General features: G+C 43.0%; 2 protein-coding genes across 7 annotated transcripts in view; both read right to left on the reverse strand.

The window, feature by feature from the left end:
* Positions 1-298: 298 nt before the first annotated feature.
* LOC144379758 (disintegrin and metalloproteinase domain-containing protein 1a-like) lies at positions 299-3,533 on the reverse strand. The gene has a single exon (XM_078060116.1). The coding sequence runs from the start codon at positions 3,041-3,043 to the stop codon at positions 299-301; it is 2,745 nt and encodes a 914-aa protein (XP_077916242.1). The 5' UTR covers positions 3,044-3,533.
* A 4,367-nt stretch (positions 3,534-7,900) lies between these two features.
* MAPKAPK5 (MAPK activated protein kinase 5) overlaps positions 7,901-26,592 on the reverse strand; it is a 35,590-nt gene continuing 16,898 nt past the window's right edge. For 2 of the 6 annotated variants that reach the window (XM_036076619.2, XM_036076623.2), the window contains 9 exons: positions 25,968-26,057; positions 25,125-25,220; positions 18,252-18,332; positions 14,878-15,065; positions 12,734-12,854; positions 10,154-10,284; positions 9,767-9,888; positions 8,690-8,794; positions 7,901-8,352 (listed from right to left, as the gene is read on the reverse strand). In XM_036076619.2, the coding sequence (XP_035932512.1) occupies positions 8,258-8,352; positions 8,690-8,794; positions 9,767-9,888; positions 10,154-10,284; positions 12,734-12,854; positions 14,878-15,065; positions 18,252-18,332; positions 25,125-25,220; positions 25,968-26,057 (1,029 nt within the window). In that variant the 3' untranslated portion in view covers positions 7,901-8,257. The remainder of the gene's footprint in view (positions 8,353-8,689; positions 8,795-9,766; positions 9,889-10,153; positions 10,285-12,733; positions 12,855-14,877; positions 15,066-18,251; positions 18,333-25,124; positions 25,221-25,967; positions 26,058-26,592) is intronic. The other 4 variants (XM_036076620.2, XM_078060966.1, XM_078060968.1 and 1 more) reach the window with 4 other exon arrangements.

Below are 26,592 nucleotides of genomic sequence, written 5' to 3' on the forward strand. Positions count from 1 at the left end.
AATTTTTTCATGAAATGAGAAAAGGCAATACTACAGAATATTTTGTATATGATTTCATGCATCGATGTATAACCAAATTGCTAAAGTAAATATTGAAAGCTGGTTTCCTCCTCCCAGATTACTGTGTTTCTCTAGACTACATAGTCCAGTTAGAGCCACTGGAGCCATCATTTCTCACTTCACCTTTGCCTCTATGAGCCTCTCATTCCCACTCAGTGCTTGAGGTATTTGATATATTTGGCTTCTTCCTCCACTATTCCTCTGCCTTCGGTTATTCCTGTCCTTCACCTGCTACCTCTTATGGTGCAGGCCCTCCTGGGACTTCTGGCGGTGGGGCCTCCGGGGGCGGTGGGGCCTCCGGGGGCGGAGGGGCCTCCGGGTCGGGTGGGGCCTCCGGCGGTGGGGGGGCCTCCGGGGGCGGGGGGGCCTCCGGGGGTGGGGCGGCCTCCGGGGGTGGCGCTTCCGGTTGTTGAGGGGCCTCCTGTGGTTGAGGGGCCTCCTGGGGTAGGGGCGCCTCCTGCGGTGGGGGCGCCTCCTGCGGTGGGGGCGCCTCCTGCGGTGGGGGGGCCTCCTGCGGTGGGGGCTCCTCCTGCGGTGGGGGGGCTTCCTTTGGAGCCTCCTCTGGACCCATCTGTGAAATATCCGCGGGTTTATTTCCTAAGTCCTGTGTGTCCTCAGTAGTCTCCGTGGTCTCTGAGGTCTCCTCTGAGGATCCTCCTGGCGTCTCTATTGACTCAATTCCAGCCCTAAGGCTAATGGAAAGTATTAAAATCAACAATAATAGTAAAAGAAATGCGGGGAGTATGAAAATTACCTTGCCAACAATGTTCATTTCATTCTTACGTTTACTAGTAATGCCACTTCCTCCTACACTTAGATTTTCATTAGGTGATTTGCCGGGGGGACCACTGTCCACACTACCCCCATTTCCTGGAGCTTTGCAGTCAGGGGGGGCATAGCCCTCCTCACAATGGCAGTGCCTTAAATCGTTGCAAACTCCTCTCCCATTACACATTTCTTTCGGTTCACAGTCATACTTGAACACAGCACGATCAATGCAGGAGTAATTCACGCAGACTTTGTGTGGGGCACAAAGGGTGCCAGTGTCCACATCTCCGTCATCAGGGATATCAGTATCATTATAGGCATCCATGCTCCAGCAGAAGTCTTTTTCATGAGGGACCTGGATCAATGTATGGTGGCGTTTGATTGTTGGTATCTGTCTAATATTTGTACATACAAGTTTCCCACAAAATATATTCTCATCAAAACACTTAACATATTTTGAACTAGGTGAGGCCCCAAAGCCACAGTTTCCAAACCGGTTCCCTTTGGTGTTCATAGAAATATAACAGTCTTCTGGGGCTGACCTTGCATGGAACCCATATATACCCATGCACTGAGTATCAGGGTTCTTACACCGGCCCATTAAACAATAGTGAATTATATCACACGATGTACCATCTTGCTTATAGTGGTCTCTAGGGCATTCTCCAGAAGTACCATCACAATACTCTGGGAGGTCACACTCTCCAAAAGCAGAACGACACATGAAGCCCTTATGTCTCAACTGGCAATTAAAACAGCATAGTCCATCACTACACTCTGCATGCTCCTTCAGCCTACATGTTTGGTCACAGCATGGGTTGTTCCCACAGTCAGGTCCACAGTCACACTCCTCATTGTAGTCTAACACGCCATTCCCACACGTGGCTTGCCTACGCAGGCGACCTCGGGGCCGAGGCTTGTTAAATAGGCAGGCCCCTTTGTGTTCCCGGAGGAACTGATAGAAGTGGTCAGAGCTGCAGTTGCTGAAGCCACTCTCTTTAGTGATATTTTCATGCATGAGGCAAAAGCGTTTATCTTTACAAATGCAGGCCGAGTGGTCGTGCTGAATACCCAAGTTGTGCCCAAGCTCATGGACCATGAGCGCTGCAAACAGGAGGACATCTTCATGATGGAAGGCTTCAACAGCTGCTGCAAAGCCTCTTGAACAGGCACCATTGAGAAATGCGTGTCCCACATCCTCTTCAGGATGATGTCCCACGATCATGTGGGCAACATCGTGCTTCACACGATGGAAGAGCTTCTCCTGTCTCCAGCTGTTGAAATTCCTGAGTGTAACTCGCAAGTCCGCTGGGACTTCTATGAGGTCCCCCTCGGTCCAAATCTCCATTCCAGCCAGCACCACCTCGGTGTTTATTTCCCGACTGAAGATGTTGGCCAGAGCAGTGATGTCCATTACTCTCTGGACTGTCTCATTGACGTTACTGCCCCACAGTTGGAACCGCTGGTTGTTGACCACGACAAACATCTCCACGTACTTGGTGTGTGACCAAAAGGAGGACAGTGCCTGTAGACTGCGAGGCTTCCTGCTCCCTTGTTGCCGGCCGGTGGACACCACTTGGCTGCCTTCAGAGGTGACACTACAGGAGACTCGAGCTTGGTGTGCCATGGTGTACAACACGTGTTCAAACCGTTTTGAAGTGTCCATGGGCTCAATGCCATAGGGTTTCCCCTCCTTAATCAGGATGCCCCTGAGGCCTGAACAGGTGTTGAGGGAAACAAAAGAACCTGGGACTCCTTCTATGTAGCCTTCATAGTGACAGTCATGCGAGATGAAAGGCGTTTCTTGCCCCAGGACCCCATTGTGGTAGCTGAAGACTGGGAAGTTATTCACAAAATAGTCTCTCTTCACCTTCAGGTGAATCACCTGTTTCTGGCCCTGCATTAATAGCATATAGGATGCCTTTTCCCCTGGGTCTTCCCTTCCCTTGACTGCCAGACCCTTGGGGATGACTGTTTCATAAGAAGAGTAATATACAGATCCAGGGTCACAGTACAAGCTTGGCAGGAAAATCACCAACAGCAACACAATCCTCAACCTGACACATGAAGATACTGGCACTGGTCCCAGTCTGAAGTCCCTCTTTTGCCAAGCCCAAGTCTGAAACGTTATCTTACCCTCTTTCAAGGGCCCTTGGATTTTCCATAGCGAAGGCAGTGTAGAGGCGGAGTGTCTCGAAGAGGCTACCATTGACATGGCCGTTGTGGATCAGTTGATGTTGCGTGGCCTCTGTCCCACAGCAACAGCTCTCCCTGGCATGGTGAGACTCAGGGAGTCAGGTATTAGCCCCGGATCTAGGCCGGCTCCCTAAGGGGTTGCTGCTGTGCAGCTCTTGAGTAATACAGACTTTGGGGCTGTATTTCTATTAGCTCTTGGCCTTTGGTAGTTCCCTTACCATATGACTTCTTCCAACAGCAGAAGCGCTAATGTTCCTTGGCTAAGTTCCCTTTACCTTCACAGATATGCCCCGTAGGCAGACTGTAATGATTCAGACAATACTATAACTCACAATTTGCCTAAATTATCCTTATTCTCAGCCCAGGCCACACTACTCCTGATATCCGTTAATCTGCTCATTCTTTGAAACCCAACATTCTGGCAGGAGGTAGGGGGAGGGGACGGGGATTCTTTGGGGATCTCTGAGCAGGACAATGTTCTCTGTGCCCACTACCTCCTTTCCTCATTTCCATAATTTTCAGGATACTGTTTCTCAGCCCAACCCTCCTTTGTCAGCCTTTGTTCATGAGAGATGAGTTTATACATTTTGTATCTGTATGTAAACATAACTTTTCCCTACTATGAAGTTTTCCTAATGCACATATTAAGTGATAAATGAAATAAAGCCTAGTTTTACCATGGAAGTATACAAGTGACTAGGATCAACATTCAATTCCTCCCAACTGCCCCAACATAAAAACAAACTCTGATTAGGTATCTAGTTACCATTTCATCAAGAAAATAAAAAATGGGGGCGCCTGGGTGGCTCAGTCGTTAAGCGTCTGCCTTCGGCTCAGGTCATGATCCCAGGGTCCTGGGATCAAGCCCCGCATTGGGCTCCCTGCTCAGCAGGAAGCCTGCTTCTCCCTCTCCCACTCCCCTTGCTTGTGTTCCCTCTCTTGCTGTCTCTCTCTGTCAAATAAATAAATAAAATCTTAAAAAAAAATTATTATAAAGAAAAAAATGGACTGTATAATATTTTTTTAAAGATTTCTTCACTCTTGTAACTAAAATTGAACTGTAATGTCTGGATAAGTCCTTGGATTTGGTTTTGTGTCAATTTCCTGGTGTTTTTAGCAGTAGTTTCAAAGGGGAAAAAAACACTATCCACTTTCCTTGCAGTTATTCTCCTGTACATTCTATGATGAACTAAAAAATAAGACTGTACATCTTTTATCTTGCATAAAAGTAATTTTATATCAAGTCAAATATTTACAATATAAAACCTTTAAAATAAAGGATATGACTCTAAGTAACACTAAAAAATGGGGATACACCCTATCTAATTCAAAAAGGAATGGTACAGGGGCACCTGGGTGGCTCAGTCGGTTGAACGTCCTGACTCCTGGTTTTGGCTCAGGTCATGATCTCAGGGTTGTGAGATCAAGCCCTGCGTCAGGCTCTGTGCTCAGTGAGGAGACCACTTGAGATTCTCTCTCTCCCTCTGCTTCTGCCCCTCTGCCCACTCACACTTGCTCTATCAAATAAATTAATTAAAAAAAAAAAAAAGGAATGGTTCAGTACCACAAGATCTCAGCTATGAGCAGGAGAGCAGATCAACTCAATAATATTTAATTCCTAATACAGATTTTAAAATTTATCATTAGCATCTGGCAATAGAACTTGTACTGTCATATCACAAATCCATTAAAAATTTTATAGCAAAAGTAATTTCTAGCTAGATTTCTTCTTGTATTTTATATAAGAGGAGAAAGCCTCTCAAAATTATATAATTTGAAAATTATCACAGATTTAAGGTATTTCCCTTATTTTAACCACAAACAGGCAGGGCAAATCAGGTTAAGTCATTTTGTAGGATAAAATAAATCAATAATGAAAGAACACTTCTATTTTTTAAATAAATAAAAATATAAGTATATCCAATTTTCCAATTCTCAAATTGAAACACATTTTCTTCAAAAAATACACATGCACATAAGCATTCACACGTAAAATCTGATTTATATCATTTAAACTCTTTAACCAATAATTCCTTCAATTTGTTCTTTCTCCCATGAATACAACAAGCTCTTTTTTTTAAAAGCTGTCCTATCTTTTTAATTATTTTTCATTTCTTAAGTAAGCTCTATGCCTATTATGGGGTTTGAAACTCATAACCCTGACATCAAGAGTCGCAGGCTCCACCGGCTGAGCCAGCCAGGCGCCCCTAAAAAGCATATCTATTTTTGGCTTTGAAGAGCTAAAAAGTGGGGTGCCTGCATGGCTCAGTTAAGCATCTGACTCTTGGTTTCTGCTCAGGTCATGATCTCAGGGTCATGGGATCCAGCCCTGTGTTGGGCTCAGCACGGAGTCTGCTTGTCCCTCTCCTTCTGCTCTTCCCCCTGCTTGCACTCTCTTTCTCTCTCAAATAAAATCTTAAAAAAAAAAAAAAAAGCTAAAAAGCTATCCTCTTATGTTTCAAACAATAAATTTCTGACAGGTATTCTCCTATGCTCATACAATATATTAAAACCATGAAGATACACAAATTGTTTTACATCAAGCCGATCTATATGTGAAGTTGATAGGCATTTGAGTGATAAGTAATGGTTTTAAACAGAGGGTTAGCAAATCATGTGGGAAAACTGGAGACTCTTAACTTCCTGCCTACAGGAACTGTTCTTATAATGTGAACTTCCTGCAGGTGTAGGCATTTAGAGTCTGGAAAAGATGAGGATGATTTTGTCTCACTTCCAGTTACATGCGGAATTTGCCCTATTAGTCAACCTGACTGGCATGTCAAAGCAGAATTTGCTACTAGCCTACAAACTCCAAATAAAACTCCACTTGGAAGACCAAACAGTGCTGAGTCCTTTGGGAACTACTGTTTTTGTCAAGAGTCCAGAGTAGGACCCACTTTTCTATTACAACAACAACTGGACCATCCTCCAGGGCATTCACAAACTTCCAGCATGGTACTCTCATATGGACATGTCTGGACATAGCGTTTATTTTGGGGGCCAGATTAATTCAGCCTGATAAGACTAAGACATGGGCAACTGCTGCTTTGAGTTAAAGGAAGCACTATTTTTGTTTTGTTTTGTTTTTAAAGATTTTATTTGACAGAGAGAGAGACAGCAAAAGAGGGAACACAAGCAGGGGGAGTGGGAGAGGGAGAAGCAGGCTTCCCGCTGAGCAGGGAACCCAATGCGGAGCTTGATCTCAGGACTCTGGGATCATGACCTGAGCCAAAGGCAGACACTTAACGACTGAGCCACCCAGGTGCCCAGGAAGCACTATTTTGGATGTCCTCCTAGATCATGCCTAAAATTCACCACACACAAAGGAAAAAAATCATCCTGAGCCTTTGGAAGACACCTAAGTAACAAATTGAGAAGAGAATGGTAGACTGGGCATACCAGAAGTTTCCTCTGAAGAAAAAGAGTAACATAAGCTAACTACAGCCTTCCTCTCTCCAACCAATACTTCTGCCTGCATTTCACTAAAACACAATAATTTGATTCAACACTTAATTCAACTCTTAGCTAAGTCTTCTGGTCAGTAAATACGAAAACCTTTTGTTTTCCTCTGCTGCCTAACTCTTAGATTTTGCCATGTTTAAAGGTATCAAATTCTCGGGCCCCTGGGTGGCTCAGTCGGTTAAGCGTCTGCCTTCGGCTCAGGTCATGATTCCAGGGTCCTGGGATCAAGCTTTGCATCAGGCTCCCTGCCCAGCAGGGAAGCCTGCTTCTCCCTCTGCCCCTCCCCCCGCTCGTGCTCCCTCTCCCTCTCTCTCTCAAGTAAAATCTTAAAAAAAAAAAAAAAAAAAAAGTATTGAATTCTCCTTACACAGTATCCATTTACAACAGTTATTCATTACCTAAGATTAGGGAGCCTTACCTCAAAAAATATCTATTACCTAATGTAATAAGGTAATTCTTACAAAATACTTTGTGTTTTTATCCTACATTTCCAGTCAGTCACATACATATGGGGCATACTAACCAAATGTCATCCTGAAGACATGCTAAGCAAAGTGGAAGAGTTACAAAGTAAGTGAGCTCTGTGAGATCGATTTTGATTGAAGAGAATGTGATGAGTTGAAAGTGAAGAACTGTGCCTACACATCGTCTTCCTCTGCTCTGTAAATTGGAATTCGCCTGCTAGCCCTTCTATTTACCAACACAGGCATCCACCAAAAACTGCTACAATAAATAAATAAATAAAAATGGTTTATGGAAGCCCATGTGCACAACAGAAAACTAAAAAAGCATCCAGCCTTGTTTTCTATTCAAACAGCTGATCTCTGGGCCAAAACCACCCTTCCTGAAAATGAAGGGTACTGAACAAAATAAATGTAGCCTGGGGATGCCAATGTTAAGCACAGGCCAAAGCATTTGACAGTAAAACGGCAGCTTTCAGAGAAAAAAACTGGACCACCTTAGGTGCTAACCCAATAGTTCAGTTTACATGATATGTAACTTTCTCAAAAAAATCATCCAATAAAAAGAGCCAGGAGAACAGAGAAAAAGATGAAAAAGCAACAGAGCTTGGTGAGGTCTGCGGGGAAGGGGGGAGAGGACTGAGCGGGACCTCAGATGAACAGAATGAAGCTCTGGTCCTGCATGAAAAGAATAAACTCAAAATCCCATTAGATTTAAGAAACACACCAATACCTTTTAAAAGATATGGCAAAAAAGAAATGTTACCACTTTTCTCGAAATAATCAGGGACAAGAAAAATGAGGACTCAGATCCCTGCCTCCTCCATCATGGGAGTTGGCATCCTGTGGGTTCCAGCAGGCAGTCTGCAGTATGGATCCACAAAAATTTTTTGGCAACAGAGGTAATCTACCAATCGTGCAGAAAGCAAATACACAGGGCAAGTGAAACCAGATTCCACAGTACTTGATTCAACTGTTTACTAAACAGGTCAGTATAGTCAGTCCTTTGTCTACCACTGGCAAATGGTTTTTGTACACTTTATTACAAATAAAACAATCTTGTTTGACGATACCATCTGTCATCTTACAAACATGAGAAAACAGTCCTAGAGTAATAGTATATCTCTAGGAACTGAGCTTTTCTTAAAAACAAACAAATGAACTATACTATGAATAAGTCCTGTATCTAAATCTATACCGCATCTTTAAGTAATGTGGAAATGAAATTATGATTTATTAATTTACATAAAAATTACTTTATACATTAAAGAATAATTTTCAAATTGTTAAAAAAAAGTCTGAAGCCGTCATTATTGGGATTCATGGGACATGGTTTGCTCTTCTATCACTTGCTTCACAATTTCTGCCAGTTTTAGTCGATCTACTTTATCTGTGAATCCACGACCTGAAATGCAAAAAAGAAAAAAGTCAGTCTCCAAACGTGTGGAGGTGAGATTCTTGACAGGGACCCAATAAGGTACCCATATGGTGTATGACAGGGGCTCTGCAGGGTTGAATCTGCAGCACACAGTTTATCTGAATTCTGGAAAACAAGTGAAAGGCCAGACGTCCAGATATGCCTGTGCAGTTAATGTAGGAGTAACCCCCGTCCCATAATACCCCACTCACTCTCTAGCCTCACTCACTTCAAAACAGCCCCAGCTGAGCCCCCAGAGATCATCCATGTTCTACATATAATCACTTCTCTGCATCCATGGAGAAAGGAAGAAGTATTTTCCTACCATTCCAGCTGAAGCTTTGCAGAGTATCTCTTAGAAGTTTGCATTCCCGGTTATACTTCCAAGCCTCCTGCATTACTTCATTCAACTTTTCATCTTCATTCTCTCCTGTTGATAAAGATGAAGAAGTTGTGTTTTCCAGTGGCATCATGGGATTTTAAGTGTCAGAGATGGAAGGACACAATCTCCAACTTATTGAGAAGTGATGAGTAAAGGTGCAAACTTTTGACACTGTTGTTACTACCAGTCCCTACATTACATATAGGTCGCTTCTGGGCTTTGCACTCTTCTACTCTGACAGCCTCACACAAATCCTCTGATGTCCCCGGGGTCTTAGCACTTAGCACTAGGGTATGGGAAGTAGGCAGAGTCAGACTCTGCTGCTGAGCAAAAACACATGATTAATCTAAGAGACCAAGAGAAGAAGGGAGAACAAGGCTGAGTGGACCACTTTCTTTCTCCTAAGCTCATGCTTAGGAGAAGTGCACTATGTGAATTCTCTGAAAACCTAAGGAAGTTAGACAGTTTTCTGGCTTCCTACTTAGGCATCTCATTCATCTGCTGAGAGGAGCCCATTACACCCCACTGAGTGAAGAGAGACTATACGAAAAGAAAGCTCTCACTCAAAAGGAGACATGTACAAGTCACACTCTGGCCATGATACACAAAGCAGCAGGGGCCACTTCTGAACTTCTGGGAGGTACTCTCTTTATATTCACAAGTTAATGATAGTCACATGATCACAAGCTGATCGTGACCCTGTCCACATTTTCCATTCTTCATCTTCTGTCCTGTGCCCTCATTAACAAACTAAGAAAACACAAAATTGCATGCTGCACCAGACACTGGTAATTAAACCTCAACTAGCGGTTTCACAGAAAACCAAAGGAGGGGCAGAACTTACCACCTTTCTGAGTTCCCACTGCCCTCTCTTTCTAGTGGGCAGAGAATAATTTATATAATGTACTTATCTTCTTATAACACAAAGATCAGAAAGACCACCTCATATTAAACTGCTCCTTCTATCATGTGCACGCACGCACGCACGCATGCACACGGAACATTCATAAATGGCGTGACCTTTACCAGCCTGGGGGAGAATACACTGAGCAATCACATCTCGGAGCTTTTCCAAGGCAACATTTGAATCCTCGGCTCCATTCTCCCGGTCATGGATATAAACACCGTCCTTTGGCTTGGTGCTTTAAAAGTTTGGAAGAGAGGGAATAACAAGGTGAAACCTCAGAAACCAACTCTCCGCAGAAGTTAACTCTAAACATAAGGCAGCACATTTTTCAGATAATTAACTAACTATAGAGTGTCTCCAACTTCTGATGCTATTTAAAGGGCTTATCCTTTCCACCCTCTTAAGAGGCAGCAAAAGGGCAAACCCCTGGCTAACCTTTCAGAACCCTGCACTCAGCCATACCAGCCATGAAGGAAAATCCACAGAATAAGCTCAGTTACCCGAGTAATTTCCTCTTCCTCAGAATGGGGTTGTTCACAGAGTGCAGGGGTTTGAGGCTGACTTTCAGATCCTGGATTCTCATGTTGGCCAACTGTTCCGCGTGAGCCTGCTGGATTCCTGCAACCACCGCCTGAATGTAAACACTATCATCAGTTTTCACACTCACTTCAGGGCACCTAAAAAGCTAATCTAAGAAACTGAAGGACAAGCTCCAAGAACTAAGAAGGCAATTTCACTGTTATGCTGGCAGGACACAAATTTTGATAAGCCAGAGCATTCTTCATGGATCAGCAAGCCCAGGGAATACCAGGCAAACCAAGGGCCATACAACAGCTGGCCCTTCCTCCCTGCACAGGGACAGAAATGCAAGTAAGAAATACTAAAAAGAGTCATATTCACAGTCATTGGCAAGAGCAAGGGTAAAGAGAGGCATTCATGTACATCAGGGAAAAGGCTGGTAAGCTGCTGCCCAAGAAGCCCCCCACAGTGGCATTTATTCACTGCCCCCACGGTGTGGACAGTCACTTCAGCCCCGATGGCTCAGAACCCCAAGCACTTCACATGGTAAGCAGGTAGATCTCAGGAACTCATCTACAAGTCAATTAATTTACCATGAGAAATAATTGTCATGGAGTCTAGAACTTTTGAAGCCTGTGTCTTTATGACCAGTGCGAGCTCTTACTGTGGGCAGACCAATTAAGGCAGGTAAATAATCAGCAGAAAGCTTTCTAAGAACAAGATGATCCTATGTTTATATTTTAAAAAAGGACAAACTGTGAGTATATGTGTGTCTCCCCAGAAAAAGATTAGGAAGGATACACTTAGCCAGAGATGACCTCATCTCTGAGGGGTGAGACTGAGGCAGAGGAATGAAAAGGAAATTATGCTTTCTAAAAATACATACCTCTGTATTAATTTCAGCAATAAAACTTGACAATTTTAAAAAGTAGTTCCCTGTTAAGCATGTGATTAGATCAGGTAGAGTTTGAACTCATTTAAAGGAACTGTAATCGCTGGCTCTGGCTATACCCTATTGGAGCTCAGGCTCCATCTCCTAGGCAGGGCTTAGATGGACACTATTCAACATCTGCATATGTGGCCATTTTTCTACAAAGTTAGCCAACTCACATCATGACCCCATAATTTCTTTAAAAATGGGAATATATTGTCACCTTGCAGTTCCACCTTATGGGCCTCGGGGCCACTCTTTCTCATTAAGATTCTGCATATCCATATTTGGCTTAATTATATACTAATTCTACAGTAACTCTAGAAAGCAATCTTATTTCTTCAATTCCAAGATCTTGAGGAAAGCCACACTGTAACCCTCATGTGCTGATCTAAGCAATCCCTTAGGATTTTGGACTGATCAAACCAATTCTGGACTACTAGGCATATTTAAACCAGAAAGAGAACCACACACAAATCAGAGATGGCAGAGAACTTTGTTCCTTCCAGCTTTCTTTCCCATACTCCAACAAAACTAAGGGAGGTCTTAGATTTTTTTTTTCCGGGGTGCCTGGGTGGCTCAGTCGTTAAGCGTCTGCCTTCGGCTCAGGTCATGACCCCAGGCTCCTGGGATCGAGCCCCACATCAGGCTCCCTGCTCAGCAGGAAGCCTGCTTCTCCCTCTCCCACTCCCCCTGCTTGTGTTCCCTCTCTCGCTGTGTCTCTCTCCATCAGATAAATAAAAAAAATCTTTAAAAATATATATATTGAAACTATTCACTTGTCTCTACTTCTCTGCTCCCAGAGCTGCTCCCGGGCTTGTCAATTACTGCAGAAGTCTTAGGTTGACAAGTCTGCAAGTCTGGCTGACCATCCCTAAATACCTTCCTTGTGGCGAATCTCTTCCCCAAAATTGACAATGGCCTCTCAGTTATGTCCTACTAAGACTTAAGTCCCCCTGTGTGCTTTCAAAGCCTGGCCCTGCCACATGTATTTCACTGACTTCCCATTAATGAAGCCTGGTGGTTTTCCCCATGGATGCACTTCTGTCTGTAATTGTTTGTTCCTGTTGCTCACTGCACTTGGCCACGTATGTTGTCTACTCAAATTCTTTAAGGCAGCTCATGCCTAAACATGTGAATAGGTTAAAAACTGCCATGCAGTAATTAATAAATATGAGGGGTTTTGCCTTCTCTTTGGGAACCCTTCCCTAATTACAGCCCTTCAAAGATGTTCTCTTTTTTCTGAATTCCCATAGCATTCGTAGAAAATGTAGCATGCAAAGCTCTGATGTCTGAAATGTTCCCTCCTTGTTTCACATAAATTGGTCTTTCCAGTCTTGTTTAAGCCCCTCGGGGGAAGGGAGGTTGTCTCATAGTACTCTGTGCCCCCCAACACCGAAGCACAAATATGGAGGGTTTGAGTTTTCACTTAGTGTATATTTACCAGGCCTTGATCTGGTCTTTTACACAAAGAAGCTTTTATTTCAGATCCTGATTTTCAGGAAAGCAGGGATGTCTCTCTGGGAAAGACTGAGTTCTCTGCTCTGCCTTTGACCCCTCCCTGAGCCTTGTCCCAGCATTCCTTCTCAACACAGCCTTTTTGGTGAACAAAGTAAGTATCATTCAAAACCTTATCCATCATCAGTTGAGCAGAGGGTAGCACATTATCCAAGGCCTCAGTCGAGTTGAGCCACGGGTGGTCCAATACTCCCTCGATGGTGAGTCTTTCCTCTGGTTTGACCTTCAAGAGCCTGTGGAGAAAAGGCCAACAGGGCTGCCATGCATAGTTGCTTCCAGAAGGCCAGGAAATTCCTGGGTCTGATATAAACAGCTCCAACTTCTGACTTTCTACCAACTCCTACAAGCATAGGCTTTCCATTTGTAGGCAGGAGTGGGGATCTAGTACCTAACCCCTAGTGGTGAAGGCACTGTGTCCTTTGGTAGTCCTTTCTACACTAGACAGAGTGAGATAAAAATGGTAGGATAAGGCTTAACCCAGTGATACTTCAGACTGAGTTCTAGGTTCAATAAGCCTACATATAGTTTATAGTTCCTGAGACTTGAATCTCCACATCCATGTTTTTAGGACAGTGGACTCCAATTTCCAAAAGGGACTCAAAGTGCTCTTTTGGCTGACAGTGGCTACAAAATTAGTTGAGGGGTCATGTGGTTATGAAAATCCAGGTTGCTACTTGTGATAAAACTGTTAGATGTCACCATATGGCAGGACATAAACCCTTTATTCCAGAAACATTCAAAAGCCAAAAAATCTAAAGTCTCTGATAAGGGGATGGCATTTCCTTCTAAGCCGAATGTATTTCTCTGTACCATCTGCTTTTTGATCCTACTTCTTCACATCTTGTCCATCCATGCTGATGCAATTCTTGGCCCACCTCAGCATGTTCCCTGGGCTTTTTAGCCCCTCCTTCCAACTACACATCCTCTCATTGTAAACGTCAGTCAGGACAACATGTGTACTTGCTCTTTCAGGTTCTCTGCAACCTTCTGGATCATTCTGAACAAACAGCTTCAGATTCTGAAGAAATGATTATTTAGAAAAGAATCCCAAAGCTGAAAGAAGATATTATCGCTCTAGGGACAGGAAATATATTCTATAGAACTGACAAAGAGGGTGCCTGGGTGGCTGTGTTGTTGGGCGTCTGCCTTCGGCTCAGGTCATGATCCCAGGGTCCTGGGATGGAGCCCTGCATCGGGCTTCCTGCTCGGCGGGAAGCCTGCTTCTTCCTCTCCCACTCCCCCTGCTTGCGTTCCCTCTCTCGCTGTGTTTCTGTCAAATAAATTAAATCTTAAAAAAAAAAAAAAAAAAGAATTGACAAAGAACCACTTAGAGGATATTGATGTTTTGATTAAGTAGCTGAGAATACAGTGTGGAAACAGCATGGGAAGACAAGTGATGCTTTAAACACTGTCTCCACCCTCCTAAAAACTTTTACTTGTATATTATAGAAACTAGTCTGTCTTTATATACATAGATCCTTAACCAACAGGACAAGCTCTCTATTGAAAAGGAGTAATCTCCATAGAGAAATGGCTGTACTGTCAGGAGAAAGCTCCCAGGCACTCCCCCTTTGATGCTTATCTTCATATTACTGATAAAGAAACTGAAACCAAAAGAGAAAAATGACTCAGTGAACACCAAGCAGTAGGAATACCAGAAGAGTGCCCAAATCCCAGGCAGCTGAGACTCCCACACAGCTGGGCAGGAAAAGCAAATATACGTCAAATTTAGGTCTGACTTCTTACCTAGTCCTTCAGCTACCAAAGGACTCTGACTGTCAACTCTCCCTCACCCACTCACTAGCACTAAATCTTCTAAATCTGTCTTAGCAGTTGGGGAGGCTAGAGGCCCATACAATCAGCCACCTATCCCCCACAGCAGCCAAGGAATGAAAAGCCAAAATGTCCTTGTCATCTTAGCCTGAGTTCAGTTCCTGACGCCATGTCTGCTCCATATGACTGGCTAACATGCAGGAACGGCACACCATGGGGCTTACCATTTAAGGTCCTAAATTAATGCTCCAAGGCACCTGGGTTCGCAACCCTGGGGACAAATTCTAAGAATGCGACAAGAGGGAGCAAAGCTCCATTTTCACCAAGGTGTGGACATGAAGAGCTCTCATCTCAGGCTCCAGGGATAAGATTTCTATGATGCGCCAATGAGAAGGAGCATGCCTGGGAAACCAAAGATTTTCCCTTGTGATCCACCACCTTAAGGCCTCCTTGGCCTCCCCACCCCACAGCCTGGAGACTCACTTCCTCACAACATCTTTGGCCATCTCTGAAATCTGGCTCCACTCTTCTTCTGGGAACTCAAAACTGCCTGTCATGATCTTTCTCCGCATATCCTTTGGGATAGTTCGGCTGTGGTGTTTGGAGTAAAAAGGAGGATATCCGCACAACATCACGTAGATAATCACCCCTAGGGACCACAAGTCACAGCTCTGAAAGGAAAATGAAAATAGTCACTTACAGCAGAGGCACAGCCCCAAAATAAAGCCCCCAGGACCAGCCCAGAAACAGCCCCTAACATACACAGGCTGATATCTCCAAAAATCACTTTACAGAGACTGGAAAAGTTTCAGGAAGTCTTAAGGGAACCAACCTTTCTTTCTATCATAGGTTTTCTATGCCACCAACACTACATATATACACACCAGCATACAAGGCCAGTCTAGGGTGAAATAAACAGTCTCTTTTATTCTCACTGCTCAGGCCCAAGCTACTAGCTGATCCTTGGGTACAGGTATAGGATACTTCATCTCCAGCCAAAGAAGTAACAGATATAAGCCAGCTGGTTGGGAAGCATGTACGCTGTCAATCTGGGCAGGGTTGAGGGTGCAGGCACAAAGCAGCTAAGACACAGGTAGGCTGACCCCATAATACAGCATAAGTCATTTTGTAAAGGCCCAAAGCAGTTTGACACAGATCAGGAAGAGGCAGTAGAGGGAAGAACAAGAGGTCTAAAAGCACTCCTTTGGCCACAGATGACTCGCTGTACCCATTTCCAGGACCATACACCATTCTTGGAGAAGATATGAAAGAAAGAAAACTGCCACCAACTATTTTGTCTGTAGGTATTAGGTGCCTTCATGGGCTACAGTCACAGCATGGTTATTAATAAAGGACTCCTAATTTAGTTAAATGCAGCTCTACCTGCCTCAGAAACTGGATCCTCAGAGGCTTCAGTTCAAGCCTGTCTTGCATCACAGGATAAAAACAGTGTCTGCCTGAGAAAGGCAGCCCAGGGAGTCTACCATTGTGGCCACATGCTCTCGCCATACCACAGCTTTGTCCTGCTGATAGAAGCCTAGAAAACGGGATGTCTCAGGTACTCCCACCCATGTTTTTGCATCATACTAATGGGTATTTGTAGACGACATGACCCATGCTACAGAACATAATTATAAAATTATAGAGGTGAGGTGCCTGGGTGGCTCAGTTGGTTAAGTATCTGCCTTCGGCTCAGGTCATGATCCCGGGGTCCTGCTCAGCAAGGAGTCTGCTTCTGCCTCTGCTCCTCACCCGGCTCATGCTCTCTCTCTCCCTCTCTCTCAAGTAAATAAATGAAATCTTAAAAAAAAAATTATAGAGGTGAAAGGAATCTTAAAAATAGTTCAAATTGGGGCGCCTGGGTGGCTCAGTCGTTCAGCGTCTGCCTTCAGCTCAGGTCATGATCCCAGGGTCCTGGGATCAAGCCCCGCATCAGGCTCCCTGCTTGGCAGGAAGCCTGTTCTCCCTCTCCCACTCCCCCTGCTTGTGTTCCCTCTCTCACTGTGTCTCTCTCTGTCAAATAAATAAAATCTTTAAAAAAAATAAATAAATAAAATTATAGAGGTGAGGTGCCTGGGTGGCTCTGTTGGTTAAGTATCTGCCTTTGGCTCAGGTCATGATCCCGGGGTCCTGCTCAGCAAGGAGTCTGCTTCTGTCTCTGCTCCTCATCCCACTCATGCTCTCTCTCTCCTTCTCTCTCTCAAGTAAATAAATGAAATCTTAAAAAAAAAAAAAATTATAGAGGTGAAAGGAATCTTAAAAATAGTTCAAATTGGGGCACCTGGGTTGCTCAGTCGGTTAAGCGCCTGCCTTCGGTTCAGGTCATGATCCAGGGTCCTGGAATCGAGCCCCACATCAGGCTCCCTGCTCAATGGGGAGCCTGCTTCTCCCTCTCCCTCTGCCTGCCACTCTGCCTACTTGTGCTCGCTCTCTCTCTCTCTAATAAATAAATAAAATCTTTTAAAAAAAAATAGTTCAAATCCCTCACTTTCCACATGAGGAAACTGATACTATTTTTTAAGACTGATGTAGTTATTTAACTTCTAAAAATTTAATTACATCTTATTACAGATTTTTGTTAAAATATTATTTGCAAATGTAGCATTCAGCGTTGACTTAGTTGCCAATATAAAGAGGATTATCTCTAGACTAACATATATACACATTCAAAAGTAATATGAGCTGTTTATTATTCCAACAGGCTACTCATCTGCAGTGTGTAATTTTTATGAATGTCATGCTAATTCATGAGCACCACTAGGGGTTCACAAAATGGAACAGGAAGACAAAAATACTACTGGAAAATAATATATCATACAAGAATCCATTGCACTCATGCTGAGAAAATTTTCGCAAGTAAATTAACGTCCTCTAAGTGCTTCTACCACTCACTTCCTGCGTGCATCAAGAAGCGGGAAGCAGTTTCTGACTCTGACGCTGTAATCAGCACAGCCCTCAAACCTTCACTACATAAGGGTAGAGCTGACTATGATTTTGAGTTTGTAGGGCAAGAAGGTGTGGAGCAGTGATTTCTTGGAGACTGACCAGTGTTACTCATGAAAGGAGATGTTTCGGGTTCTTGGTTACACTGTGCCAGTGACAGGGTAGAGCACAGGGTCCTGAGTGGCAGAGGAGCCTGCGTGTTCTCTCTGATGTTTGCCTGTGTGTACGTGTGTGCACGTGCTATAGGAACATGTGGGGCCCCAAAGTGTGGGACCCAAGAAGAGCCAACCTACTGCCTTTTTACCACCCTCAGGTCCCTCTCTGTCATCTATATTCAGCCATGAGTCCCCAGGAAGCATCGGTTTTTTTTTCTGATCTACTCAGCAACTCCAGGACCTGCTTTAAGAGGCCCTAACCCTCTTGTGTTTTAGAACAGAGATGCTTGATGTGCAGGCTACAGACTGAGAACTTTAAGACCAGGAACACTTGCTGTTGTGTTGTAGACACTGTTCTAAGTTGGGTATTTTACAGGAAGAAAGAACAGTACCATAAATGGCCATGGAATGTTCTCAGAAATGGCCTCCACCTCAAAAAAAGCAAGACAACCACGTCTTTTAAATGTGGTCGGTGGACTACAACTATCCAAATAAATAACCTACAGGTGACCACTGCCTTTGGTTCCTGCTGCAAAACCTCAATTGTTAAGAAACTTATTTCATATTTCATCAGACAAAAAAACCTGAATTCCAAGGAATCTTCTGCATGTGTGGCTGTTGCCAGCCTTTTGGACAGGAATATTAAGGGATAAGAATTCCCTTAGAATTCCAAAGAATTCATTCCCAAAGAACCACAAACACCCCACAGGAGAAGAGGGGCTACACCTGAAGGGTACAGGTAAGTATCTCTTCCCCTACCTTGTTGTAAGTGTAGGGTGTTGGCGAGGTAGGTATGATGCCAGATTTCTCCTTCTGATGCCTTCTCTGTGCCTCCAATACCTGTCAGAGTCAGACCAAAGGGGACAATTTACTGAAAACCACACCAATGACCTACAACTTGAGAAAGAATGTTGAAAAAGAATGCTGAAGGAGAGTAGACACTGGCAGTTAACAATTAAAAACAAAACAACAACAAAAAAAAACCCCAACCCTCCAGAAAACACAAACTTTCAAAAACCTTCTTTCCCTCCTATAACCAGCAATTTATCAGTTTTTGCCCAGGTCAAGGACATGAAGATCAAGTCCTTGGAAGAGATTTAACTCTTCTTCCTGCCCATCAAGGCATCCGAGATCAAGGACTTTTTCCTGGAGACACAGACATCCCTTATGCCTGTATGAAAGCAGACCAGTGCTGGCCAGTGGATCAGGTTCAGGGTACTTGCTGCCATCAAGGACTGTAACAGTCATGCTGGTCTGGGTGTTAAGTGTTCAAGGAGGCGACCACTGCCATCCATGGGGCCATCATCCTGGCCAAGCTCTCCACTGTCCTGTGCAGCGAGACCCCTGGGGGAACAATATTGGCATACCCCGCAGATTCCTTGCAAGATGACAGGATGCTGCAACTATGCACTGGTCTGCTTCCTCCTCACACCCAGACCCACGCTATGGTCTTAGCCCCATGCCCACGAAGCTGCTGATGGCAGATGTTGACAACTGCCACACCTCAGCCAGGGGCTGCAGTGTCACCTGGGGCAACTTTGCCAAAGCAACCTTCGATGCCATCTCCAAGACCTACAGCTGCCTTACCCCAACACTCTGGAAAGAGACTGTGTTCACAAAGTCTCCCTGTCAGGAATTCACTGACCATCTTGTAAAGACCCACATCAGAGTCTCCATGCGGAGGACCCAGGCTCCAGCTACGGCCACCACATAGTGTTTTTATACAAGAAGAGTAAAGCGAATTAATTAAACCTGAAAAAGAAAATACCATTTATAATAGCACCATAGAATAAATCTTAACAAAGATGGGAAAGACCTGTACACTGAAAACCACACAAATATTGCTGAGAAAAACTAAAGGCAAAAATAAATGGAGCAATAGCGCTTGCTCATGGGCTAGAAGGCTCAGTATTATTCAGATGTCAGGGTCTTCGTATTGAACCATACCTCTAAAACAACCCTAGTCAAAATCCCAGCAGGCTTTTTTGTAGAAATTAACAGCTGTTTCTAAAGTTTATATGGGAGTACCTGGGTGGCTCAGTTGGTTAAGCATCTACCTTTGGCTCAGGTCATGATCTCAGGGTCCTGGGATCTAGGCCCGTGTCGGGCTCCCTGCTCAGCGGGAAGCATGCTTCTCCCTCTCCTCCCCGCTCATGCTCTCTGTCACTCTCTCTGTCTCTCTCTCTCTCTCAAATAAATAATTAAAATCTTAAAAAAAAAAGTTTATATGGAAATGCAAAGAAATTAGAATAGCCAAAACAACTATGAAAAAGAACTGAGTTGGAGGGCTAACACTACCTTATCTCAATAGTTATTAGAGGGACGCCTGGGTGGCTCAGTTGGTTAAGCGACTGCCTTCGGCTCAGGTCATGATCCTGGAGTCCCGGGATCGAGTCCCACATCGGGCTCCCTGCTTGGCAGGGAGTCTGCTTCTCCCTCTGACCCTCCTCCCTCTCACGCTCTCTGTCTCTCATTCTCTCTCTCTCAAATAAATAAATAAAATCTTTAAAAAAAAAAAAAAAATAGTTATTAGAAAAAAAAGTTATTATAAAGCCACAGTAATCAAGACAGTACAGTACTGGTGTAAAGACAAAGAGATCACTGAAACAGAACAGAAAAACCAAAATTAAACCCACACATACACATTCAATTGATCTTTGATGAAAATTGAAAAGCAATGCAATGGAGAAAAGATAGCCTTTTCAACAAATGGTACTGGAACTGGATATCCAAATGCTAAAAAAAAGAACTTAGATTCATATTCATACATTATACAAAAATTAAATCAAAATGGATCATGCATATAAATGCAAAACCTAAAACTATTTTAACTTGTAGGAGGAAATCTTGGGTGATCTTGGGTGAGACAAAGATTTCTTACACATAGGAAACCAAAAGCTGAGCCCATAAAATATATATATATATATTTTTTAAGGTTTTATTTATTTATTTGACCGAGAGAGACACAGTGACAGAGGGAACACAAGCAGGGGGAGTGGGAGAGGGAGAAGCAGGCTTCCCGCCGAGCAGGGAGCCTGACACGGGGCTCGATCCCAGGACCCTGGGATCATGACCTGAGCTGAAGGCAGACACTTAATGACTGAGCCACCCAGGCATCCCCCATAAAATATTTTTAAAAATTGGTAAATTGTGGGGTGCCTGGGTGGCTCAGTGCGTTAAGCATCTGCCTTCGGCTCAGGCCATGATTCCAGGGTCCTGGGATCGAGTCCCGCATCGAGCTCCTTGCTCAGTGGGGAGCCTGCTTCTCCCTCTGCCTGCCGCTCCCCCTGCTCCTGCTCTCTCTTTCTCTGACGAATAAATAAATAAAATCTTTTAAAAAATCAATTAATTCATCATATTAACAAAATAAAGAAGAAAAATACATTATCAGGCTAACATGCAGAAAAAGCATTGGACAAAATTTAACACATTCCCTTTCAGTAAACTAGGAATAGAAGGAAACTTCCTCAACCCGAAAAAGGGCATCTACAAAAATGTAAGTTAATATGGTTAATGGTAAAAGATTGAACATTTTTTCTAAGATCAGGAATGAGGCAAGGAGGTCTGCTCTAATCCCTTATATTCAGCTAGTGGTCCCAGCCAGTACAATAAGGCAAGGAAAAGAAATAAAAGGCAAACATACTGGAAAGAGCAAAGTAAATGTCATTATTCACAGACAACCATGATTTTGTATGTAGAAGATCTTAACAAATCTACAAAAAATCTACTATAATTGATAAGTGAATTTAGCAAGATACAAGGGATCAAAAGTCATTTGTATTTCTACAAACTAGCAACAAACAACTGGAAAATGAAATTGTTAAAAATATAATTTCTAACAGCATCCAAAAATATAAAATATAGGAATAAACTTAAGAAAGTATGTACAAAACCTATGCACTAAGAAATATAAATATTTCTGAGAAAAATTAAAGACCTAAATAGAGAGATCTACCATGTTCACTGATTGAAAGACTTAATAATGTTAAGAGGTCAACTTTCTCCAAATTCATCAGCAAATTAAACACAATCCAAATCAAATCCCAGGAGATTTTTTCTGTTATAGAGAAGTGAATTCTAAAATTTATAGAAAAGTGCAAAGGGTTCAGAATAATCAAAACAATTTTGAAAAAGAATAAATTTGAAGGACTTCTTACACTATCTGATATCCGAGGTCAAGACTTAATATAAAGCTACAGTAATCCACATGATATAGCTGTAAGGATAGATACATAAGCAGAATAGAACAGAATAGAATAGACTAACACATATATGGTCAATTGATTTTTTTAAAGATATTCATTCATTCATTTATTCGAGGTGGGGAGGGGCAGAAGGAGAGGGAGAGAGAGAATCTCAAGCAGACTCTGCAATGAACTCAGAGCCTGACGCAGGGCTACATCCCACAACCCTGAGATCATGATCTGAGCTGAAATCAAGAGTGGGATGCTTAACTGACTGAGGCACCCAGGTGCCCCTGGTCAAATGATTTTTGACAAAACTGCAAGATAATTCAGTTCAACAAAACTGTAAGGTAATTCAATGACACAAGGTTATTCTTTTCAACAAATGATGTGGAAACCTGACATCCATAAGGAAAAAGAACTTTGACCCTTATTTTACACACACATACACACACACACACACACAGAGACACCACCCATCAAATGAATCACAGTCCAAAAGGTAAAAGCTAAAACGATAGGGACACCTGGGTGGCTCAACTGGTTAAGCATCTGATACCTGATCTCAGCTCAGGTCTTGATCTCAGGGTCATGAGTTCAAGTCCTGTGTTGGGCTCCGTGCCAGGCATGGAGCCTACTTAAAAAACGTGGGGGGAGGCACCTGGGTGGCTCAGTCAGTTAAGTATCCAACTTTTGATCTCGGCTCAGGTCATAATCTCAGGGTCATGGGATCAAGCCCCGAGTCAGGCTCCACGCTCAGTGGGAATCTGCTTTTCTCCCTCTCCCCTTTCTGCTCGCTAACACTCTCTCTAAAATAAATAAATAGGGGCGCCTGGGTGGCTCAGTTGGTTGAGCGACTGCCTTCGGCTCAGGTCATGATCCTGGAGTCCCGGGATCGAGTCCCACATCGGGCTCCCTGCTGAGCAGGGAGTCTGCTTCTCCCTCTGACCCTCTTCCCTCTCGTGCTCTCTCTCTCATTCTCTCTCTCTCAAATAAATAAAATCTAAAAATAAATAAATAAATAAATAAATCTTTAAAAAAAAAAAAGGCTAAAACTATAACCTTTAATAAGAAACCATGAGAAAAATCTTCATGTACATGGGTATGGAAAGACCTCTTAGAAACAGAATCACCAACCATTTAAAAAAAAAAAATGGGTGAGAGGCGCCTAGGTGGCTCAGTCGGTTAAGCATCCAACTCTTGTTTTCAGCTCAGGTCATGATCTCAGGGTTGTGAGATCAAGCCCTATGTCAGGCTCCATGCTGGACATGGAGCCTGCTTGAGATTCTCTCTCCCTCTCCATCTGATCCTCTCTTCTTTCCCTCTCTCTCTCTCAAAAGAAAAAAAAAAAAAGGGATGAATTGGATTTGATCAAAATAAAAAAGTTCTAGGGTGCCTGGCTGGCTCAGTCGGTGGAGCATGAGACTCTTGATCTCCGGGTTGTGAGTTAAAGCCCCATGTTGGGGATGGAGATTACTTAAATAAATAAATAAACTTTGGGGCCCCTGGGTGGCTCAGTCGTTAAGCATCTGTCTTCAGCTCAGGTCATGATCCCAGGGTCATGGGATCGAGCCCCACATCAGGCTCCCTGCTCAGCTTCCCTGCTTCTCCCTCGCCCACTCCCCCTGCTTGTGTTCCCTCTCTCACTGTGTCTCCCTCTGTCAAATAAATAAATAAAATCTTTAAAAATAATATAATTAATTAATTAATTAACAAAAATTTAAAATTTTTTTAAAAATAAAAAACTGCTGTTATTCTGAAAAGCAAGCCACAGTCTGAGAAAAATATTCATAATATATATGTGGTGGGCAGAATAATGGCTTCCCAAAGACGTCCATGTTCTAATCCCTGGAATCTGTGAATATGTTACCCTACACAGCAAAAGGGACTTTGCAGATTTTATTAAATGGAGGATCTTGAGATGGGGAAGTATCCTGGATTATCTGGGTGTATCTAATGTAATCACAATTATGAAAGGGAAGCAAGAGGGTCAGAGTCAGAGAGACTGGAAGATGCTATGGTACTGGCTTTGAAAATGGAGAAAGACGGGATGCCTGGGTGGCTCAGTCAGTTAAGCGTCTGCGTTCGGCTCAGGTCACGATCCCAGGGTCCTGGGATGGAGCCCCAAATCGGGCTCCCTGCTCAATGGGGAGCCTGCTTCCCCCTCTGCCTGCCCCCCCTCCTGCTTGTGCACTCTCTCTGACAAATAAATAAAATCTTTAAAAGAAAAAAGAAAGAAAGAAAATGGAGAAGGAGGCCACCAACCAAAGAATGCAAATGCCTCTTGAAGCTGGACAAGGCAAGGGAATGGATTCTCCCCTAGAGCTTCCAGAAGGAACACAGTCCTGACAACACCTTGAACCGTTTCAGACTTCTAACCTCCAAAACTGTGAGGAAATAAATGTGTTGCTTTAAGGCACTAGGTCTGTGCAATTCATCACAGTAGCAATAAAAAGTAATACATATATACAACAAAGAACTTGTATCCAGAAAATAATAAGAACTTTTTATACCTCACAATTATAAAACCAAAAATGGGCAAAAGATTTATACCCATACTTCACAAGAGAATGTTTTACCCGTATTTCACAGTAGAATGTCTAATAAACACATGAAAAAATACTCAACAGTAACCATTAAGAAAGCATTATAATTAAATCCATAATGAAATAATATTATGGACCTATCAGAAAAACTAAAATTATATATACTAACAAACATGAATTGATGGTAAGAACATGAAGCAACTGGAACTCTTATATATTACTGGGGAATAGGTAAAATGGTACCACCATTTTGGAAAAGATGTCCCCCAAAACTTGTAAATGAATGTTCCTAGAAGCTTTATTCATAACAGCCAAAAATAGAAAACCCAAAATGGCCATCAGTCAGTGAATGGATAAACAAACATGGCTTAGTCCTCTATGATAGAATGCTACTTAACAACAAAAAGGAACTAACTGCTGATATATGCAGCAACATGGATGAATTTCAAACACATACTGAGCAAAAGAAGTGAAACACAACAGGTACATGCGTTCCATTCACATGAATTTCTACAACAGGCAAAACTAACCCATAATGACAGAAAGTAGATCAGTGATTACCTGGTGCAAACTGACTACAAAGATACACAAGAGTTCCTGACGTGACAGAAATGTTTCATATCTTGATTGTGGTGGTGACCGTGCAGGAGTATCTATTTGTCAAAACTCATCAAACTGTACTTAAAGCATGAGTATTTTATTGTATACAAATCATACCTTGTTTTTAAAACAAGTTGATTTTAAAATATAATGCCTGCATCTAGTTAAGCAGACTGTAGGTTTCTGAAGCTGAGTTCTTCCCTTCCCATTGGTAATACATGCCCACTTGTGCTGTGGAAGAGAAGAACGTGTCTACAGACAGCCCGGTGACACATCCTGTGGCAGAAAGAGCAAATGCTTACCTGAGGTGCAACATAATAAGGGGTGAACTGGGGTGTCATCAAGTCACCTTGGTCAATTTTGGCAAATCCAAAGTCACACAACTTCACTGGGGCATCCTGAAATAAAACAAATGGGAGTCATTGCTCCAGAGTTCTCAGTAAACACTAAAGGAAAATCCAGGTGGAAGACAGGTTATCTGGTGCTCTCTCTCAAGAGTTTCCAGCTGACACCGGAGCCTATGAATAGCATGTCCTCACATCTGGAGAAATGATTCATACTGAGGAATTTTTCTTAGTAACACAGAGGTAAAGAATTTCTATCCACTCATAGTTGGCCTTGTTTCATGACTGGTATATGCAGTACTAAAATCAAGATCTTAACCAAGTGCCCCCTGACTCTATCTACTGGCCCATCATCTCCAATCCAGGGTGTGATTTCACTTTTAGCATCAACTTCAAGATTGCCAGAGCAACTTATTTGGTGGGACATGGTACAAGGGGCTGGAGAGAAAAAAACACCTTATCAGCATTAACGAACGGCAAATACAACTATTACACTTCAAGGTAATATTTAACAGCATATAGATTCCTGCCCCTTTCCAAAGCACCCCCAAATCATATCCAAAATTTTAAGTCTTACAAATGTATATCAGTACCATCCAAAATTATCAATGCCAGGGGTACAGTAGAATGTCTCTGAGCCTCTAGCAAGGAAACAAGTGGGGAAAGTAAGCTGCTGGAAGCACTTTGGCTGAAAGCCTCTTCACCATGGATTCAGAGAACTCTGAATCTACACCTACACACCCATTCCCGAACTGTGTTGAGAGTGGCAGCACTAAAATGCAGAAAAACAAGTCATCTCACCAAAGAGTTATCCTTGAAGAGCAGATTTTCAGGCTTGAGGTCTCTGTGAGCGATGTTTAACAAGTGACAGTGCTGTAGAGCCAAAGCTATCTGGAAAAGGACATAATGGAGCAACCATATCTTAGAAAAGCTAGCTCTTTAATGCCCCTAGCTTAGAGAACTCAGGATATTAAAAAAAAAAATCCTTAATTAAGTCAATTAAGACTGGGGTTGGTTTTCAATTTTACAGCAGAAATTAAGTAAGACTTTGGGTACCAAGAAACAAATGAATTCAGCTTAGTTTAGCTGCAACCTGTATTTCATTAAGCTAAATAAATAAATAAACAAATAAATAAATACAGTAAAACACTTCTTTGCCCAAGTAAACTGATGGGTACCAAGAAATAGAAATGAATTCAGCTTAGTTTAGCTGCAACCTGTATTTCATTAAACTAAATAAATAAATAAAACAGTAAAACACTTCTTTGTCCAAGTAAACTGACAGTTAAAGCCTGTACGAAATGGGAAGGACGAAATGCTTCCAATTCCACTCCTCTGAGATGCACCCACCACGGCAGCGTAAACACTGTGCCGGGCAGTCTTCAGCTGGCCTGGGCTCCCCTAGCAGGACAGCGGGCACTAACAC

This window comes from Halichoerus grypus, chromosome 13, assembly GCF_964656455.1.
Source record: "Halichoerus grypus chromosome 13, mHalGry1.hap1.1, whole genome shotgun sequence".
NCBI classification, from domain to species: domain Eukaryota; kingdom Metazoa; phylum Chordata; class Mammalia; order Carnivora; family Phocidae; genus Halichoerus; species Halichoerus grypus.